This window comes from Elephantulus edwardii, unplaced genomic scaffold (assembly GCF_000299155.1).
Source record: "Elephantulus edwardii isolate Elephantulus edwardi_28Jun2011 unplaced genomic scaffold, EleEdw1.0 scaffold00024, whole genome shotgun sequence".
Taxonomy (NCBI): domain Eukaryota; kingdom Metazoa; phylum Chordata; class Mammalia; order Macroscelidea; family Macroscelididae; genus Elephantulus; species Elephantulus edwardii.
Window position 1 is genome coordinate 7,034,524 of NW_006399774.1, and position 14,092 is coordinate 7,048,615.

Genomic DNA, 14,092 nt, shown 5'->3' on the forward strand with positions numbered 1-14,092 from the left:
GTGGAAACTACAGAACAATCTCACTGATTTCACGTGCAAGCAAGATTTTACTGAAGATTATCCAAAAACGACTGGAACAGCACATTGTATATACATCATGATTTAAGATTTAAGAATGGTTTTCTTTTCTTTTTTTTTTTTAAATTTTATTATTTTTGTGTGTGTGTACCGTCAAATCAGATCTGACAGGTACAGGAGGAGATGGCCCCTCCTTCACCGGCAGAGCATCTGGTGGATTCGAACCCTGTACCTCTGGAATTGTAGTTGCAGCTTCTTGCCACTAGGCCACCAGAGCTCCCCTAAGAATGGTTTTCTTCACAGTTCTTTTCTTTTTGCCTATCTATTTAATCTTACTTTAAAGAAATAATTCAAGAAGTTCGAATATATGATGGGGAAAATTGCCTTCGGGATTAAAGGAAGGCTTAACAACATCCTGCATAATAGAAATAATACAGCTTTGCATGCAGAAAGTGAAGAATTACACCTCAACACGAAGAAAACAAAGATCTTCACAACTGAATCAATAGACAGCATCATGACGTATGGAGAAGACATTGAAAGTTGTTAAAGATTTCATTTCACTTGGGCCCACAATCTGTACCCATAATCAGACAATCAAGAACTCCCTAGGTATGTTGCATGGAGTAAATTTGCTGTCTAGGCTCTGCTGAGAGTGCAGAGGAGCCAGGGTAGCAATTTCAAGACTAAGACATGTCTGACCCAAGCCATGGTATTTTCACTTGTTTTGTATGCATGTGAAAGTTGGACGGTGAATAAGAAGACCAAAGAAAAATCATACCTTTTAAATTGTGGTGTTGACAAGGAGTATTGAATATGTCATAGATTCTCTTAGAGGCAACGATGATATTACTTTCCCTCATATACTTTGAGGGATAAGTCCTTGGAAGAAGATGTTATGTTGGTAAAAGTAGATTTTGAGAGTCTGGGTTACATCAAGATGGATTAGTGTACTACCTGCAGCCAGGTACTTGGATATGGCAGAGGTCATAAGGATGGTGCAGGGTAGGGCAGGGTTCATCTCTGTTGTTCATAGGTCAGCTACGATTTGTAGTCAACTTGGGGACACTCAGTTAAGAATGTTTAAGACATAATCCTATATTGACTAGTCATTGTATCAGTTTAAATAACAGTTAAAGAGCATACTCATTAGCAAAAGGGTTTTTCTTCCTAAAGAATCAAAATAAAATAGATGTGTTGATGTTTCTCAGAAAAGACTATAGACATTACTATTTGTTGATTAGGTTTTCTGTCTATGTCTGAAGTGTTTGTTTAACAGTGGAAGAAGCTACAGACAGTGTGACTAGAGCACCTTAAGTTTTCTCTAGAGAAACTATGTTATTAGGTCTCAGAATTACCCAAGTAAGAGTCAGCAGTGAAGAGTAAATAGGAAAGAAGAATGCAGTGAGAGGATCCATTTGATTTTCTATCACTGCAGTTACTGAGTGTAATTTGTTGTTGTTAGGTACCAGTGAGTTGAGTACGATTCACAGCAACCCTGTCAACAACACAGTGCAATTTGCAGCTTCTGGAAACCCAGTGGAGGGTCACCTGTACCTTGGTTCCAACTTGACAGTCCATAACAACAGCAATGTCAGTGTAGCAGTCTTTATCTCTGACTTAACATGTCAGGAACGAATTATCATTTATGGCAATACTGATGAGTGAAGTAATTGGGTAACATTTTATATGAAGAAGTGCCTTCAGAGTTCTTACAGTATTTTTTAAACAAAAAGTTTACATCATACTTATTTGTTCAAAAGATGATAGACACAGTCACTCATTTGTGAATGTAACTTAGTACTGAGGTGAATTCACACTCTGCCTCAGAATCCTGGACACTGTTCTCAGTCAGGCTTAACCATCTGTCTTGTTGCATAAAACAGATGAAACCTGTATATCAGTGTTGGGTTCAGCTAAATGTTGCCTAAGTTTACTTTGTGTCCTTGTGAAAATTAACATGCTTTTCCAAATGAGTTAATTTAGTAATGCAAAAGTAAGTGATCGTAAATGAAAAAAAAATGAGTGGAAGGAACTATAGATAGCTATATTTCAGTCCGTCTGTGCACTCAGGTTCTGGACAGGAACTGTGAAATGTATGGGGACGCAAAGAGTATAGTAAAAGGAAAGTAAGAATGTTATTTTCTTTTCTAGAGTAAAATAGTAAGAGTATTAAACTTGTGGCAGAAGAATAATGTATTTAAGAGTGAGATTATTCAGCCTCTCCTGGACATGGCAGCAGGGATTCCGCCTCCAGTTGTCACCCCTGTTTTGACCAGCACTACTGCTGCCATGAGCAATACCCCAGGTATGGTGCTTTGGTTAGAGATTGTTTGATGACTATCTTAGTCACACTTTTTCATTGTATAGGAATAATTGCCTACCACTACGTAATTCAAAGGAAATACTTTGAAAGGAAAACTAAAATTGGATATTATAATTGTGAGTGATTTTCTCCTAAAATTTAGAAATATCTTTATTTTTTAATTCATTAAATTGGAAGCAAATATGAATTTTGAAAATGTAATTTGTCAGTAATATTGTTTTTGATTTAGACTATCTGTAATCACCTCAGCTTGCTTAGTATTCACCTAGTAGAAATTTATTATTTTAAAGAAACCCTTAAAAATTGTTTAGTGTTACTAAAAAGGCTTTAATAGAAATCTCAAAATCTTTTTTCAAGTGTTTGACTATTATTTAAAATGATTTATTATAGTCTTAAGGATTATATTTGATAACACTTTGATGTATATTTAGGTTTTGCTACCTATATAAAATACATTTTGAACAAAAATTCTATTTCATATTTTACAATTTTAGACAGAACATTATAATTTCTCATTGAATTTTCTTCAGTACGGAGATTTTAAATGAGTTAATATTGTAAACTTCTTTAAAATAGGACCTTAGTTAATTGAGGAAGTATGTTAAAGTAGATACACTTTTGCAGAACTAGTCTAATTTTGTTAAGAATCTAAATGATATAATGAGAATAAAGAAAAAAAGGTGATGCATGTTTGTAGGTGTTTGTTCAAACTGGTACAACAAATCTCTAATTTTTTCTAAGCCTTCCTTAGTTATATGCTGATTTTGTAATTCTGGGGATTGGGGTATTTTTGTCCAAAGGAACTCCAGTGACACCTGTTACTCCAGCCAACGTGGTCCAGGGTTTACCTGATCCCTGGGTATCTCAGATAACAAACACAGATACTCTTGCAGCTGTGGCTCAGATCCTACAAAGTCCTCAAGGTCAACAGGTGAGTGACTTTTCTGTTACGTACAGCATGATTTACAGTTCCGTTGATAACATAGTATTTGATGATCTGTTGCTTCATATGGACCACCAAGAGAGTACGTATTTTTTTTAATTGTAGAAAAATGAGGTCATACTTTACACATACACACACTCACTCTACATAATACTTAATTTTTTTCCATTTAGTTACTGCATTATGAAAGCATTTATGCCAAAAGGATTATTTTATAGGAAATAGTATATTCTACAGCAGTATGGTAATCTGTGCATACTTTATGCCAACAGTGGAGATGCTTTTGTTACTTTGGTAACAAGATACGGATAGCCTTTGTCTTGGACAAGATCTATCTGGGAGCAGACAGACAGTAAATGTGTAAATAGATAAACAAGAAAACATCTTAGACAATGATATTTGACTTGAAATAGGGTAAACTTGTAATATGATGAGGTCTGTGGGAAAGAGTCAGAATTTTAGATGATGGCCAGGAGAAGAGATGGTTAAGGACGTGGCATTGGAATTGATATCTGACAAAATGGAGTTTGTCATGACAGGATATGAGAAAGCAGGGAGACTGTCAATTCTCAGAATCTAGAGTTGGGACGAAGTTGGTTTATTTTAGACATAAAGGAGCATCATGTCTAAAATATAATGAATAAAGGGGAGATAGACTGTTTTGTAAATGAATTAGAAATGTAAGAGATTAAGTCTTTAAACTATTGAGTTACCCATTTTATTTATGGCATGTTTATATTGTTAAAAACATTTCTATTTCGTAGTTAAAGCTTTGTAACCTTTTCAGCATAAGGCTTTTACATTTGGTTAGTTACTGTTGACAAACTTAGATATTTTGGGGAGGCGTTTTGCCATATTTTAGGTGAAAGTTCACACTGCGGTTTGTGTCCCACTCCACAATTTACCCACCACTTCTGTGACATTGGGGGCTATCTTTGCAGTTTGTTAGTACGCTCCAGTCTCTTCACTGTGTTTTCCAACTTCTTCTACCCTGCTCTCCCCACTTGTAAGGGAGCTCTGGTAGTGCCGCCTGTAGGGAATCGTGTTAACCAAAGGTCTTAAGTCTCTAGTAGTTTGAAGCCGCTATCAGTTCTACTCTAAAGACAGGGAACTGAGAAGAAGGCATTTCACTGGAACAGTTTGTTCAGGGAGTTGTGTGGCGAGGAGTACAGTTACTTTGCTATTTAAGAGCCAGGTGGGAAAGCATGCTGCTAAAGATAGGTTATGTACACAGGCCGCTGCAGGTAACAGATGAAGCCCCAGCCATGTAAGCAAACACTTGCATCTGTCTTCATCTCAGTGAATGCAAATACTGTCTTTCTACCGCTCAAAGTCAATACCATGGTGGTTCTGTCCTTTCTTACTCTCTTCCACTCTTCACATCCAATCTCTTTAAATTCCTTTTCCTCTAGAGTCGGTCCTGAATCTGTTCACTTTTGATCCCCTCCGTAACTAGTTCGTGCCAAAAGCATTTCTCATTGACCTTATTAGACTTTTTAGTAGCCTTTTTTCCTGCCCTTGTGCTGCTACAGCCTTTTTTTTTTAAAAAAAAATTTATTTTATTATATGTGTGTGTGTGTACCATCAGATCAGATCTGACTGGTACAGGAGGAGATAGTCCTTTTTTCTCCCGTAGAGCATCTGGTGGATTTGAATGGCTACAGCCTTTTTTGAACACCTGTAATAAATCTTTTAAAATGTCAGAGATGTGTGACATTTCTGTGTCGATTCTCCTAGGGATTCCTATCGTGCAGAGTGAAAGTGCAGATCCTTACTGTTGCTTCCCAAGACTGTCCATGTGTGGTCTCAGTTTGACCTCTTGCTCATTTTTCCAGTATGTTGTGTCACTGATTCCCAGTGGTGGTTTTGTGCTCTTGATTTGAAATTGACTGAGGCTGCAGACCCCTAATCGGGAGGAGTCTGCTCGTTTTTCTGCTGTGTCGCAGCTTGTGGACTCAAATTGCTTATCTTTGGGTTGGCAGCACAACTCTTTGATCTTTATAACCTCTCTTCACACTCATCTCACTACACTGCCCTTTTTCTGTTAAATATACCCCATACGGAGTTGTTTTTCTTACCCGGGAAGTTTGCGTTACATTTTAATATAAATAATACTTGCTGTCCAGTTCTCTTCTGCAAGCCGCATAACAGTTCTAAAGGGATTTACTTCAGGTTTGTAGCTAAACGTGATTGAAACTGAAAGGCTGATAAGCAGTTCCTCAGATTTATCTGCCTTTTTAAAAAAAAAAATTACTATTTTTTGTGTGTGTACCATCAAATCAGATCTGACTGGTACAGTAGGAGATTGCCTCTCTCCTTCTACAGCAGAGCATCTGGTGGATTTGAACAACATACTTCTGGGATCGCAGTGCAGCTTCTTGCCACTAGGCTACCAGAGAGCCCTTATCTGCTTTATCAACACGTTGTTGCAAATGACAGCAAATGTGTTTCTAAGCAGGTCGTCAATTTAAAAAGTGTGTGGCGGCGTATTAATTACCAGTTATTTCTTGGCTGATTGTAGGATTATTCACCTGTAAAATTTGCAAATCTTTGAATTTTACCTGATTTTTAGGATAATTGTTGTTAGGTGCTGTCAAGTTGAATGTGACCCTTTGAACTACAGATGCGAACCCTTTTCTCTCCCGTATACATGAACAACATAAATATAAATGAACTCATGTCCTTTCTTGTACTATCCTCACACTTCTTTTTAAGATAATGGAAGACTTCAGATCCTGAGAAATGGCTATTTTCCTCTGAAGTTGACATTTCGTTTTAAAAGATGATTTTCTTAATCTTAGGCTTGATCTTGCCTTCCAGAAATGTATTCTGTGGTAACGTGAAAGATGGCAAAAGCCTTTTGTAGCTGTTTCACATTATGGAATTCATTCATTGATTGTTGAATGAAGAGGTGAAAATAATGGTTCATCATCCCACCATGAGTTCTTCCTCGGTTGCCTTCTTATGACCAGTTTATTTTGATTAAAGGCTTCTAACTTTCTAAAAAATTGTTATTGTTGTTGTTTGTGGTTATGTGCCGTCAAGTTGCTTGCGTCTCATAGCGACCCTATGTACAAGAGCCCTAAACTCCGCTCTGTCCTGTGCCAATCGCACTGTCTCTGACACTTCCATCCCAATTATCCCAGTCATTGAATCAATCCACCTCATAGAGGGCCTTCCTCTCCTGCGCTGTCCCTCCACCCTCCCAAGCATGATTTCCTTCTCCAAGGACCGGTCTCTCCTCACAACATGTCCAAAGTATGTTAGACGGAGCCTCAGAATCCTTGCCTCCAAGGAGCCATCCGGTTTAACCCTTTCCAGGACAAATCTGTTTGTTTTCCTAGCAGTCCATGGTATTCTCAATACTCTTCTCCAACACCATAGCTCAAAGGCATCATTTCTCCTTCGATCCTCCTTGGTCATTGTCCAACTCTCTGATGCATAACAAGTGATTGCGAAGACCATGGCCTGTATCAGATGCACCTTCGTCTCCAGAGAGACACCATTGCTCTTCAGTACTTGGAGAGGTCCCTAACAGCTGACTTTCCCAGGGCAATGCGCCTTTTAATTTCCTGGCTGCTGGTGCCAAGACTGTTGACTGTGGAGCCAAACAAACTAAAGCTGTGTACAATCTCAATCTCTTCACCATCCATCCTGATGCTGCTAATTGGTCCAGTGGCGAGAATCTTTGTCTTCTTGACATTGAGCCTCAATCCATATTGGAGGCTGCAGTCCTTGACCCTCTACAGCAGGTGCTTCAGATCCTTTTCATTTTCAGCAAGCAGGGTTGTGTCATCTGCATAACACAGATTGTTGATAAATCGTCCACCAATCTTGACCCCACATTTCTCCTCATAGAGCCCAGCCTCCCGGATAATCTGTTCTGCATATAGGTTGAAAAGGTATGGAGACAGGATGCATCCCTGGCGTACACCCTTCCTAATTTTGAACCATCCAGTGTTCCCTTGCTCTCTTCTGACGACTGCCTCCTGGTCCAAGTATAGGTTTCGCATTAGAATGATCAAGTGTTCTGGGATTCCCATTCTTCTCAGAGTCAGCCATAGTTTGTTATGATCCACACAGTCAAATGCCTTTGCATAGTCAATGAAACACAGATAGACATTCCTCTGGTATTCTCTGCTTTCAGCCAAGATCCATCTAACATCAGCTACAATATCCCTAGTACCACGACCCCTTCTAAACCCAGCCTGGACTTCTGGTAATTCTCTGCTGATGTGCTGTTCCAGTCGTTTTTGGTTAATCTTCAGTAAAATCTTGCTTGCATGTGAAATCAGTGAGATTGTTCTATAGTTTCCACACTCTGTTGGGTCACCTGTTTTTGGGATAGGAACAAATATAGATCTCTTCCAGTCAGTTGGCCAAGTGGTCGTTCTCCAGATTTCTTGGCACAACTTGGTGAGCACGTCCAGGGCAGCATCTGTTAGCTGAAATATGTCAATTGGTATACCATCTATTCCTGGAGCCTTATTTTTTGCCATTTCCTTCAAAGCAGCCTGAACTTCTTCTTTCATCACCATAGGCTGTTGCTCATATGTTGTTTCATGAAATTCTTCTGTGTCTTCCAGTTCCTTTCGATACAGTGACTCAGTATATTCCTTCCATCTTCTTTTAATACTTCTGGGATCATTTAACATTCTGCCGAAAGCATCCTTGATTATAGCAACTCAAGGTTTGAGTTTGTTCTTCAGTTCCTTGAGCTTAAGATATGCTGAGCGAGTTCGGCCCTTTTGATTTTCTGACTCCAACTCCTTGCACATTTCATTGTAATATTTTACTTTGTCATCCCTTGCTGCCTTTTGAAATCTTCTATACTCTAAAAAATTACAAGCCCATTGAAAACTGTGTTGTGTGGGTTTGCTTCCACTGACCAATTTTTTTTCTTAGTTGATGTGAATTTTTTCCTTGTTCACCGAAGACCGTAGAATGGCATTTTATCGACTGGAAAATTGTAGATAGATATGCCTATTGATCAGACCCAGGATCTCCTTGGTGATAATTTTGTTCTTTCCTCCAGCTTCAGCAGTTAATACAGACTCTACAGATCCAACAGCAGAAGCCACAGCCTTCCATTCTGCAGGCCCTGGATGCTGGCCTTGTTGTTCAGCTGCAGGCTCTCACAGCACAGCTTACAGCTGCAGCTGCGGCTGCCAACACCCTGAATCCCCTGGAGCAGGGGGTCTCCTTTAACAAGGTAGAGCCAGTTCTCCATGAAGAGTAGAAGTTCAGTATTTTATGTACTAACATACATAGATGGTAATTTTTTAAATGACCTAAACTCATTACCCTCAAGTCATGGCCACCTCACAACTGTTACAATTCCACTGTATTACATACATAAAAACAAACCCAACCCTTTGCTGCCTGTCCACTCTGACATAGAGCGACCCTAGAGGAGAGGACCAGCTGTCTGATGTTTACAGGACAGAGGGCCTTGGAGGTTTGTTTGCTCAGTCTCTCTTTTCACTTGGCAGTTTTAAACCCCTGAAACTTCATGCCACCAGAGCCTATACTGACATTCTTCTTTTTTTTTTTTTTTAAGTATTTTTTTTATACTGACATTCTGAATTGAAAGACTGAAAAGAATAAGGAATTTTTAAATTATATTTGAAACTTTGAAATATTTGCTCTTGAGTAAAAGGTAACTTGTTAGTAAAATGAAGCTCACCCCTCCAGCAAATGGTTATATTTAAACGATCTAATCTCCCCCCCCCACACTATATTAGTTATAGTGTTTAAGCATGCTAAAATATAATTGTGGGGTGGCATATCAATTGACGTATTTCTTTTTTTAATTGAAATTTAAATGAAAGTTTATAGACTTTGGATTTACATTCATTCATTGTTGCACATTTTCCTCCCTGCCTTCCCCTCCCCCCAGCTGGTTTTGCTCTTAGAAAGGTTAAAAAAAACAACCACCTAAACCAAAAAACAAACTTTCTTATACAATCTCCCCCCCCCCCCCCCCTCCCTCCCCCGTCCACTCCCCCATGAAGCTCTCATTCTGGACTCTTTAAAATAATACTTAATTATATATTCCTTTCAAACAGTTCTCTCCCTCATCTGTTTCTATGCAGTATATATAATTTAAACCCTCTCTTCTTAGATTCCCTCTAATCCCAAAGTCAGTCCTGTTTTACAAGTGTCACTATGCAGTGTTTGTCCCTTTGTGATTGAGATATTTCACTCAGCATAATATCCTCCAGGGTCACCCATTTTGTATAATATTTCATGAGTTTCTTCTTTTTCAATGCAGTGTAGTATTCCATTGTGTGAATATACGACAGCTTCTCTATCCATTCGTTTGTTGATGGGCATTTGGGTTGTTTTCAACTTTTTGCTATTGTCAACAAAGCCTCAGTGAACATAGGTGTGTATATATCTGCTTGGGTGGCAGTTACGGTTTCTTGAGACTATATTTCCAGTAGTGGAATTGCTGGGTCAAATGGTGTTTCTATTTCCAACTTTTTGAGGAAGCACCATACTGCCTTCCATAGTGGTTGCCCCGTTTTACACTCCAGCCAGCAGAGAATAAGAGTTACAATTCTCCACAACCTTGCCAGCATTTGTTGTTTGTTGTTTTGTCAAACTTGGCTAATCTTATTGGGGTAAGATGATATCTCATAGTTGTTTTTAAAATGTAATTGTGTAACACATGGAAGTTTAAAGACCAATTTCTCAGAATTGCTAGTTCTATAATATTCCAATAACTGGAGGCTTTGCTAGGGTAATTGTCTTAATTTAAAATCTTGTAGGAATGGTTTACTGAGTACATGTCTAAGTAGTCTTGGTTAGTTACAGTGATTCTATTTCTTAAAAGTTTTATTTACATTTTCTTATTTATACTACTGCTGTTTGCATAAGAAAATAAATCCCAGTCTACTAGATTATTATTTGAACTTTCTTAACTTCTTTATTCCATGTCCAAGTTAATGTGATGCTAAATAATTTGGTCACATAAAAAGCCTGAACTGAGCATTCAGCGATGAAGTAGTCATCTTAGAAGAGAGTTCTGGAAGAATTGCGTCTGTTGCTCATGTTCACAGACATTTTAACAAGTGACATAATGTTGGACAAGCTGTGTAATCCTTTTATGCTTTGATCTCTGTCCTATAAAATTAGAACAATATTATTTATATTGCTTATCCTAACAGTGAAATGTTGTCTGTTGAAGTGTGTTAAAAAAGAGTAAAAATCCACTCAAAATATTTTATTCTATCCTAGTGTAATAGAAATTGTTTACAATGTAAGTGAGAAAAATTTAATGGTAATTCAGTGACAGTCGAATTCACATTTGCAGCTTATGCTTGTGTGACATGCTTTTTCTGTTTTCTCCTAGAAGTTGATGGATAGGTTTGATTTTGGAGAAGATTCTGAGCATAGTGAAGAACCCAAAAAGGAAATGTCAACTTCTCAACTGTAAGAATTTTTTTTTTGTATTGCTTATCAAGAAACAGATTGGGTTGGACTTTACTATTTGAGCTGCTAATTTTAATTTGAATAAGTGGGAGCTTATTGTTTGAGATTGAATGTTACAGAAGGTGACACCATTGCTACATTATCTCTGTCTATTTAGGATTATGGTTCTTCCACAGATCTCTGCAGTTATTTGGCATATATCAAAGTTCCCTATAGGAAATTGATTTATTAATAAGTTTAGTGATTTTTTTTTTATCTTTTATCATAAGACTATAAGTTATTTAGTTGTAAGAATATGTGAAATAGGAGACAAGAACTCTCCTTCTGGTACTAAGAGCCTCCAGGAGGTATATGAAACTCAGGTACACCAAACTAAACTGAAAAAAAGATGAGACTATTGTGATTTTGTTTAACTGAAGGATTTTTGTTTGTAACAGAATGTGCTTTATTTGATACTGAGTTTTTCTTTAAAATATTTTCACTTTTCTTTTCGTTTTAGTCCTCATGTTTCAGAGTCTGTGAACAATTCGATTTTTCATCAAATAGCTGAACAACTACAACAACAAAACCTGGAACATCTTAGACAGCAGCTCCTGGAACAGCAACAGCCTCAAAAGGTTCACAACCCCCTCCTTGTGGTCTTTAGAGTTATTGCATCCTACAATCTCTAATTAAGTGTTTACATTTTTTGTCTTAGTGTTGTCTAATATGCTTTCATCACCTGCTTGGTTTCCTCTCTAAAGTATAGTGATAATAACCCTTAATGATCTATCAGTAGATAGGTAAGCCTTTCTCAGCGCCCTTACAGTACTTCCCTCTCAGTTCTGTTGGCCTAGTGGGTAGAGAGCTGCGCTATCAATCCAGAGACACACATCTTGAATCCACCAGCTGGTCTGTGAGGGGAGGATGGAAAGTCTGTTCTTGGGAGATTTACTGCCCCTGAAAACCAGCTGGAGGGTCAGCTAGGAGTTAGTTCCACTTGACAGCACATAACAGCATAACGTGACATGGTTTGGAAACTTACGAGGAGTCTGTTGAGAGCATTTTAAAATCCCCTTTAGCACACTGAGTGTGCAGAGCAGAAAGGACGGGTGATGTTACACCGTTACCCCTTGGAACATCAGGTGCTTTTCTCCTCATTTGATTCCCTATCAAGTAAAGTAGTAATGACTTTCCTTTTGATGATTATGATTATTTATTTTGTTGCCTTTAAATAAATGATGCCATGTGACAAAAGCTTTATTAGGCACTTTACAGCCATATGTTACTCAGAAGAGGTAAGCATATGATGCTGATTTTACATTAAAACCAGTTAACTTCATGACTTTAAGCATGCCAGTGTCTGCAGCTGGTACTCTCTCAGTTTGAAGATAATGTTATTTTAGGTATAGCTAGGTATTTTAAAACACTTTGAAGTAAAATCTACAGATTTTAAGAGTGACAAAATGAAAAATTTTATACCTTAGCATCTGTGACATACAGTAAATTATAAAGGGAGGATGTGGGCATCACAGTGCCCATTTCTGTGCTGTAGGAGAAATCTTATAGATGTAAACAACTTAGATTGTTAGGAACTCTCACCAACTTTTCCTAATACTAATATTCTTTTCTTTACATTTTCTTAAGTCTGGGTTCTCTATATAGAGATGCAAAACCAGTGAGTCCCACACATACGTGCATACACACACACACAACACACACACACACAGAGATTGAGATTGATTTCTCTCAAGAAAATGGCCTATGTGATTTTAATAGCTAGTTAGCCCCAAGTGTGTGGGTCAAAGGTCATGTTACAGTGTCCTGACTCCCATGACTCCAGGAACCCATGACTCCTGTGCCACCTTCAGGATCTCTGACATGCTCAAGCCTGTGCTTGCAGCCACAGTGTGAACGAGGACAGCAACGAACAGTCAGTCACCACTTGAGTGCCCTTAGTTCTCTTGACAGTTTTTGTATGTGTTGGTTGTTTTTTAACTGTGACTCCGGACAGTATCCAAAGAGGAGTCCTTCAGTCTCCTCTCTGGGTTTTATGGAGACTTCACTTTACCCTTCTGTGATAGCCTTTTAAATACTGCACCCCCCTTAAAGGGCACAAGAAGGGTATTTGGATATATTTTTGAATCCTGTGAATAATTTACTGAAGTCAGACTGAAAAGATAGACACACTATTATTATGACTTTGCCAGCACCACAGCTCCAAGACATCAGTTCTTATCTCATTTTTTATTTATTTTCCATTCTTAGATGCTTAGCAAGTGGTCAGGAAGACCACGGCCTGGTGACCTGTATTATATACTTTTCATGAATTAGTCTTTTTTTTTGTTTAAATATATGTATATATTATTTTTAGTGTGTGTATCATCAAATTGGATCTGACAGGAGATTGCCCCTGCTTCTCCAGCAGAGCATCTGGTGGATTTGAACCGCCTTGCCTCATATTAGTCATTTTTTTAATGAATCTTTGAAGTTTTATATTTTCCATAGCTAAAAATTTTTTGAGACCCTATTGAGTTTTATACTAATTCTTTAGTATTTTACTTTCCTTATTCCTTTTTTATGGAAGTGTTCCATGTTTGTAAATAAACTTGGAGTTTATATAAAAGTGAAATTTTATGCCATGAAAGAAGTAACATGTTATTTATTTATAGATTTGTCTTATTTTTTAAAAAAATAATATACTGTTTCCTGGGTGACAATTAAAACACAAACAAGAATTTTATATAAATTTTGTTTTAAAAAATTATTTGTGAATGCTTGTGTATTTATTCACTTTGTTTAGGCAACACCTCAGGATAGTCAAGAGGGAACATTTGGATCGGAGCATTCAGCATCACCGTCACAAGGGAGCAGTCAGCAGCATTTTCTTGAACCTGAAGCCAATTTGGATGATTCCATAGACATTCAGCAACAGGTAGGTAGAGAGTATGTCCTTGGTGCCTACATTTCCAAATTCAGAAGACAAGCATTTTATCATACAGGATAGTAACATCCTTAGGGATTTTTTTCCTCCTACATTTAAGGTTCTTTTCTCTGACCACGTTATTAATACTTTATGAATATTTTTCTCATTAAATGTATTGTTAATAGGTGTTGAATTTCAGATTGGCTATTTATTTTCTTTTGCCATTTAAGGATATGGACATAGATGAAGTTCAGGAAGTGGTAGAAGAGGAATCCGTCTTTGAGCAAGAAGCAAAAAAAGTGGCTGTTCGTTCCAGATCTAGAACACGCTCAAGATCCCGTTCAAGGTTCTGCAATTACATTTCATAATTAATTGTGCGCTTGCGCGTCTGTGTGTGTGAGAGAGAAAGAACCTTCAAAATGGTATCTATATTTCAAGATTAAGGCAAATATGGTTTTTCTTG

At 37.8% G+C, this 14,092-nt stretch overlaps 1 protein-coding gene across 1 annotated transcript in view; it reads left to right on the forward strand.

Annotated features, from left to right (window-relative positions):
• SCAF8 (SR-related CTD-associated factor 8) overlaps positions 1 to 14,092 on the forward strand; it is a 66,302-nt gene that overhangs the window by 24,332 nt on the left and 27,878 nt on the right. The window contains exons 5-11 of the mRNA XM_006882808.1: positions 2,173 to 2,326; positions 3,145 to 3,275; positions 8,323 to 8,499; positions 10,645 to 10,724; positions 11,224 to 11,341; positions 13,507 to 13,638; positions 13,860 to 13,975. Coding sequence (XP_006882870.1) covers positions 2,173 to 2,326; positions 3,145 to 3,275; positions 8,323 to 8,499; positions 10,645 to 10,724; positions 11,224 to 11,341; positions 13,507 to 13,638; positions 13,860 to 13,975 — 908 coding nt within the window. The remainder of the gene's footprint in view (positions 1 to 2,172; positions 2,327 to 3,144; positions 3,276 to 8,322; positions 8,500 to 10,644; positions 10,725 to 11,223; positions 11,342 to 13,506; positions 13,639 to 13,859; positions 13,976 to 14,092) is intronic.